The sequence below is a fragment of the Montipora capricornis genome, chromosome 1 (assembly GCF_036669925.1).
Source record: "Montipora capricornis isolate CH-2021 chromosome 1, ASM3666992v2, whole genome shotgun sequence".
In the NCBI taxonomy this organism is placed as follows: Eukaryota; Metazoa; Cnidaria; class Anthozoa; order Scleractinia; family Acroporidae; genus Montipora; species Montipora capricornis.
The window spans coordinates 24,745,042-24,752,541 of NC_090883.1; the positions used below are offsets into that span (position 1 = coordinate 24,745,042).

General features: G+C 44.0%; 1 protein-coding gene across 1 annotated transcript; it reads left to right on the forward strand.

Annotated features, from left to right (window-relative positions):
* Positions 1-3,712: 3,712 nt before the first annotated feature.
* LOC138013458 (uncharacterized) lies at positions 3,713-5,572 on the forward strand. Its single transcript, XM_068860554.1, has 3 exons — positions 3,713-4,372; positions 4,546-4,720; positions 4,848-5,572. The coding sequence occupies exons 1-3, from the start codon at positions 3,713-3,715 to the stop codon at positions 5,570-5,572; spliced, it is 1,560 nt and encodes a 519-aa protein (XP_068716655.1).
* Positions 5,573-7,500: the final 1,928 nt, after the last annotated feature.

The window sequence follows — 7,500 nt, forward strand, 5'->3', positions numbered from 1 at the left end:
AGCGAACCCATTTAGTCATTGCGTTGAGTAAGAATAGAATACGAATAGGCTCTGCCGATTTTGATCCAATTGCTACGAATTTCATTCGGAATTAGCACATAGTTGCACGGTCGCTACGAAAAAGCTCCAACTTTGAACATTGCTACGACGCTCGCGGAGGGGAAGTTCTTTTTTTTTTTCATAATGAGTTCAGGGATGGTTCATCGTTTATAAGGATGATCGGGTCGGAAAAAAATGATAGCCTTCCTCTATCTATTTTGCTAAAGCCCTCCCACAATGTTTTTCAGTATTTTGGGTCCAATTTTCCCAAGCCCGTTTAATTGTTCATTAAACTTGTGAAAATCAATGTTTACTTACAATTGACGCAAGCAGTGTTGACACCACACAGTTTGTTCTGATCAATAGATCGTTTTCACTGTCGCGCAACGAATGAAATAAATTCCAAATCGTTCCATGAAAAAGAAGACAAGAACTTGGGATGTTGTAGAAAACAAATTCATAACTTTTGGTTTTATCAACGGAGTTGATAATTAAAATTGGCCACCGTACAGAGATTCTAAAAGCTGACGTTTCGAGCGTTAGCCCTTCGTCAGAGCCAAGGGCTAACGCTCGAAACGTCAGCTTTTAGAATCTCTGTACGGTGGCCATTTTACATTATCAACTCCGTCGATAAAACCAAATTTTTGTATACTACTTCCCCAACGACGCAGCACCACAGTTTCTTTAGAAACTACCCCCTCCAAAATTCATAACTTACCTCTTCAATTTTCAAGTCTGCGCGGTGCACAATTTGAGTTACTTGTCGAATCGTTTCTCGCAAGTGCAGAGTTATTTGTTGCGTGATCTTGAAAGGATGCGCCTTTACGCTTTAATTATCGTTTCGCAGCGTACGATTTATGAAAAAGGGAAATTTTATCTAACGGTTACTGTAAGTGAAATCGTCTCAGGTCGCACTGCGATCCAGACAGAGTTGCGCGTCACTCTGACAGCTCTGTGTAGTGCGGTTAATTGAATATCCGTTTGAATAAAATAAAGATAAGGGCCCGGTTTCTCGAAAGCCAATTAACTTAATCCAGGATTAGCGTAGTTTAAGTTTAATAGTTTAATAATGCTTTGTCATGGTAATGTATGTACAATAGAAATAAAATTCGAGAAAAAAGAGAAATAAATAAAAACGCATGACCGGAGAATAGTTGGGGGAAACTAAATTCCCATACTAAGCGTAAACTTTTGTCTCACGTTTTCAACTTTTTGGTGAAAGTTTCTTTTGCTTATTTTTGTTTTTCAAGATTGACGTCTTCTCATGTAAAGTTCTGCCGAAAATCTGCGTTGAACAGCATTTGGGAGTAGAGAAATAAACTGCTTTTTAATCTTAGATTAGCGTTAATCGGCTTTTGAGGAACTGGGCCAACAGGTCGGTACCTCTTACACCAAGTGAAAACAGCAGATATTTGCATTTTTAGGTTAAGAATAACCGAAGTGACATGATGCTGCATGTTGCTTTTTTGCGCTGAATCATCCACTTACTACGTTTCTTTGAAAGCACTTTGTCAGAGGAAAACGCGAAGAAACAAGTTGTTAATGTTAAGGTAACAATTATACCTTGCAGTTAGGGAATAATCGTTAATCGGAAAGAAAATGCGAAAACAAAAGCGTCATTTCACTTTATTTTCTAACACATGAATATCAATAAAGCTTCCCCAAGGGCAAAGTTTTACGCAACAGTTCTTTTTGGAGCTACCTTCGCTTGCAAAAACTGTCTCGTTCAAAGCAATATGTTTATTTTCTAAGAGATGCCTCTCTTTGAAGACCACGATATCCCCGAGTAAGTCCCTTTCACGTTCACGTCCGTGCACCTCGTGTATTTGCGTGTGCGATCCAAACAAGTTTCAAGATACAGGTACGCCGAATGGAGTTGTGTGTGTGGTGTTAATCATTTACTAGTGACGCATTGTAACCTTATAGGGGAATTGATTAAAAAGGGACATGATTCATTCTGATCTACAATATGGCTCGCGTGGTTCTCTATTAGAGCAGGGGCACCCAACGAGAAGATGGTTCAAAACCACTTAAACATAGCATTGTTAAACGTATTTTGGTATTTAAACGGTAGATATAGGCATATTTTTATCCGTTAATTTTTTTTTATCTGTTCAGATTTTCTAGCTGAAAGTCTAGTGATCCGAAAACTATAGGGATCAAAGCTTACCTTTTCGAAAATTTCAGCCAGAAAAAAGGCCCCCTAAAATTCTAGGTGACCTATTTAAGGTGAAAATCTGTTGAAAGTGGCTAATTATACCATTTTTTCAGATGTTCGAAAATCCTAGGACTGTCAGGCAAGCAAGGAATTTTAAAACAAATGTTCCGAAAATTCTATATCTCAAATCGTCTTCCGAACAGATATTTTCCGAAAATTGACGTTGGGTGCCCCTGTCAGAGTAATTACTGGGTTGCCTTATGGCAAACCCAGTCGAGGTCTGCGTTTAGTTTGTTTGTTTTCTTTTTTATTCTTATTTTTTTTTTAGTTTTTTTTTTCCGTGTCGGTAAAAGTCTTGCCTGTCACTCCCCTGGTAAGTGGTGTCTTTGTGTATAGAGCCTTCTGCGCGTATTTTCTTAGGATCGAGAGGGTAGTGGAACTGCGTAGATTTCTCTGGGGGACACAGTAGAATCATTAACTTAGCCTGCAATGGCGTCGAAAGTCATGTAACGCGAATGGCGTTTTAGTGGATCCTTAAACAAAATATACCCTTATGGAGCTCAATAATGGAAAGTCAGCAGGAAGGGTTCACAGGCCTGTTGGAAGCGTGCTTGAGTTTCAACAAAATGAGCCCCAAAATCAGTGAAAACTTGTGACGCAGATGAATAATAAAGTAGCTGCTATTTCCAAAATGATGGAATTACCTGGTGATAAATAACGTCGTACGCGTCTTGGAGAGTAAATTTTGACTTTGCATAAACAAGAGTTGGGCGATTGTGATCTTTGTTTTGACTTCGCTCATTTCATTTCAACTTTTATAACACTTGACGGAAAAAGAAACTTACAAAAACCCGGTATCTTGCCATCATTTGACACAGATGCTTCACTGTTTGGGGAGTAAACATGCCAGGGTAACTTAATCACGGCGCCCGCTGAATTCCGGCCATGTCACTTTCGATTTTGCAATTTACTTAAACGTAGCAAAAATCTCCCAAAATGTTTGTCGCTGATCGTAACTTTTTATATTCTATATTCACGGTTCAAAATTAATGTTGTTTTCATGTCGTAAATATTTTATTCTCGATCGACCGTCCCGGAAACTTCCTTCTGCTCTTTCTAAAAACTGTGTATCAATAGTTATTTGCTTTTTCATCAATATCTGTTTTGCATAAAGCAAGCTAAAAAATCTGTACCTTGCTGAGTTCGCATTTGTTAGCGTTAATAGTATTTTCGGTCAGATGCTTCTGTTTAATGAGGGGTTTATTGTTTTGGTGTCCCATCCTGACAATAACCCCGCCGAAGAGGGATTGACTTAAGTGAACTTTAGTATTACAAAGCTGTCAGATGCTCAGAGGGCACACTTGTGGTGAAAAGAAGTTGTGAGGGAACTGAAAATTATCAACATGTCAGCCCAGAAGCCAAAGTTTCTCGCTTCTGTTTTATTTGTTATTCTTCAGAGACTGGAATGCTGTATTTCAATACCACACAATTCAGTGCCTTCTGATTTTCTGTAGCATGTACCACAGGCAACCCAGTGTAGGCTTCACGGAAGCATCTCGTTCTACATGGTGTCAGGAGCGTTCAAACGGAGAAAATCGAGCAAAATTGAGCGACATGGCATCCAACACTATCGCCCCGCCAGCTTCTTTCGATTTCAAGAATCCAGAAGAATGGCCTAAATGGATACGACGGTTCGAGCGGTACCGAATCTCGACCGAACTAAACAAAAAAGAAGAACTGTTACAGATCAATGCTATGATTTACTGCATGGGAGACGAGGCAGACGACATTTTCAAGAGCTTTACTTTCGCCGAGGGAGACGAGAAGAAATACAGCAAAGTGAAAGAAAAATTCGATCAACATTTCGTCATAAAAAGAAACGTGATCTTCGAACGTGCAAAGTTTAACATGCGAAAGCAAGAACCGGATGAGCCAGTTGACGCATTTATCACAGACCTCTATTGTTTGTCTGAGCACTGTGAATTTGGAACCCTTCGAGACGAGTTAATTAGAAACCGTATCGTGGTGGGATTGCGAAATGTCAAGCTGAGTGAGAAACTCCACATGGATTCAGCCCTTACGCTACAATCGGCGATTAACAGTGCCAGGCAGAGCGAGTCAGTTAAAAAGCAACAAGAAACGCTTCGAAGCAGAGTGCCAACACAAATCGATGAAGTAAAAGGATCGAAAGCACACCAAGATGGCCACAAAGGCGCCCAACGAAATGCATGCGTTGTGGCGTTATCTCGGAATATCACGCACACCAAAAATGCCCCGCAAAGGACGCCACGTGTGCCAAGTGTAACAAAAGAGGTCATTTCGCCAAAGTTTGCTTGTCGGCTCCAAAGAAAGTTGGCGTGATTGCAGCCGACGATTCGGATGAGCAAGAAGAGCGGGACGATGAAGGATTTTTCCTCGGAGAAATTGGAAACGCGGACGGAAAAGCTTGGAAAGAAGAGATTAACGTTAATGGCACAAAAATTCAGTTTAAGCTAGACAGCGGAGCCGACGTGACAGTTATCGGTGGGTCAATCTACTCGCGTTTTTTTCGGGCAAAACAAGCTTGAAAGGTCACGCAAGAAACTATTCGGCCCGTGCAAAAGCCCACTGTCGTGTCTTGGGGTGCTAAAAGCGAATCTTGTACTTAAAGGAAAATCCTGCATAGAAGATGTTTACGTTGTCGAGAACTTGGAGACCCCCCTCCTCGGTAGGTCCGCCTGCTTAGCATTAGAAACCATCGCAAAGGTTGCAGCCGTGACTCAGCCAGCAGAAGGAATTAAGCAACGCTTTCCAAAGCTCTTCAGTGGCCTGGGTTGCATGGACGGAGAATATGAGATCAAACTGACGTCATCGTATGAGCCCTTCAACCAGACCACACCGAGACGTGTTCCAATCCCCTTGCTGCCAAAAGTCAAGGTTGAACTGGACCGTATGGAAACAATGGGAGTAATCGAAAAGGTAGATGCGCCTACAGAGTGGAGTTCACCCATTGTAGTAGTCCCAAAGTCAAATGGAAACGTCCGTATATGTGGTGACTTCATTCAGCTGAATAAAGCTGTACTTGGCGAGAATCATCCGATGCCCACAACAGAGCAAACACTGGGGAAGCTGGCCGGTGCGAAAGTGATATCCAAGCTGGATGCCAACAGTGGGTTCTGGCAACGGAAGCTGAAAGAGAGCTCAAAGCTGCTAACTACGTTTACCACTCCATGGGGCCGTTACTGCTACACGCGTCTACCATTTGGTATTTCGTCCGCCCCAGAACATTTTCAACGCAGCATGCAAAGAATCCTCGAAGGCTACCTGGGGCCGAATGTCAGATGGACGACATCATTGTGTACGGGGCAAATCAAGCAGAGCACGACGAAAGGCTAGAGGCGGTCCTTGTTAGGCTACAAGAAGCAAACGTCACACTTAGCGCCGAGAAATGGAAATTCTCAAAGGAGACTGTTCGATTTCTGGGCCAATTGGCGGGATAAGATGGAATTCGCGCCGACCCAAGCAAGATAGCTGCAGTGAAGTACAAAGCTGAACCGACCGATACAAACGAGCTCAGAAGATTTCTGAGAATGGTCAACCAGTCAGGAAAGTACATTCCAAACTTGGCTGAACTCACCTACCCACTACGTGAACTTCTCAGCAAGAAGAACGCCTGGATCTGGGGCCCCCAACAACGTAGTGCCTTTGAAGGGATCAAAGAGAAGTTGAGTTCCGCGCCAGCACTTGCAATTTTCGATCCTCCCCTCGAAACCACGTTGTCTGCCGATGCATCATCTTACGGTCTGGGTGCCGTCCTGACCCAGAGACAAACCGATGGGAGGTGGAAGCCAATAGTGTTCATATCTCGCGCTCTCACTCCAACAGAAAGACGATACGTCCAGATCGAAAAGGAGGCTCTAGAAACCACTTGGGCTTGCGAGCGGTTGGCCGACTATCTAATTGGCAAAAAGTTCCTTGTGGAGACAGACCACAAGCCGTTAGTTACTATCCTTGGCTCAAAGAATTTAGAGGAGATGTCGCCCAGAATCCAGCGGCTTCGTATGCGAGTGTTGAGGTTCGACTTCAGCGTCTCCCATGTCCCAGGCAAACACCTCAGCACCGCTGACGCACTCTCCAGAGCACCCATAGTCGAGGAAACCAAAGAGAACGACCCAAGACCCGAAGAAGAAATTAACCTATATGTTCATCACATATTTAACTCCCTCCCAGCTTCTAACACACAGCTTGAGCGGATTAGAGAAAAACAAGAGGAAAACGAAGTTTGCCAGGCGCTAAAAGAGTACTGTGGCGAAGGATGGCCAAAACGACTCAGAGTTCCAGACGTACTTCCACCCTACTGGCAAGTCAAGGATGAACTTTCAGTCGTCCACGGCTTGCTTCTTAAGGCAGACAGAATCGTCATTCCGACATCCATAAGGCTGGAGATCCTAGACCGCATCCACGACGGTCATCAAGGTGTCACGAAATGTCGCGAGAGGGCAAAGCGATCAGTATGGTGGCCAGGTCTTAGTCGGCAAATTGAGGATCTTGTCAAGCAATGCCGCAAGTGTACGGAACGGAGGCCAAATATCAAGGAACCCTTGATCCCAAGTGCAATTCCGGATAGACCGTGGCAAATGATCGGCACGGATATTTGCTATGTCAAAAAGCGCCCCTATCTGATTGTGGTGGACTATTTCTCAAAGTTCATCGAAGGCAGCTACCTAGCCTCACTCAGCTCCATGGAAACAATTCGAGCCCTTAAATCGGTATACGCTCGACACGGGATACGAGAAATCGTGCGCTCGGATAACCCAGTACGACTCGGCAGAATTCTCCAAATTCGCTAGAGACTGGGAGTTCAAACATGTCACGAGCAGTCCCCTCTACGCACAGTCTGACGGGGAAGCAGAAAGAGCGGTGCAAACTGCGAAGAACCTGCTACAGTAGGAAGAAGACCCTGCCAAAGCTCTTCTGGCCTATCGATCTACACCACTGCAAGGTGGAAAGACACCTTCTTAGTTACTGTTTGGCCGGCAGATAAGATGTACACTACCTTGTATGCCAGCAGCCCTTCAACGCAGCTGGCCGGGAATAGAGGAATGGAGACAGGAGGAGAGTGAACGGAAGATAAACAGAAACAGAACTACGACTTGCGACACAGAGTCAAGGAATTGGTTCCCTTCCAGCCAGGCGAGCGTGTATGGATTCATGACGAAAACAGACCAGCTACAGTCAAGAACCGTGCGCAGGCTTACAAGCCACGATCTTACCTGGTAGAGGCCTCCGGCAGTATCTTGAGGAGGAACCGGTCCGCTCTTCAA

Excerpts from the sequence above, each read along its gene's own strand:
- LOC138013458 (XM_068860554.1), top strand. The coding sequence starts at position 3,713 with ATGTACCACAGGCAACCCAGTGTAGGCTTCACGGAAGCATCTCGTTCT. Across the intron at positions 4,373-4,545 it reads TGCCAACACAAATCGATGAA|AAAGTTGGCGTGATTGCAGC; the intron begins GTAAAAGGATCG and ends TCGGCTCCAAAG. Across the intron at positions 4,721-4,847 it reads AGCCGACGTGACAGTTATCG|GAAAATCCTGCATAGAAGAT; the intron begins GTGGGTCAATCT and ends TTGTACTTAAAG.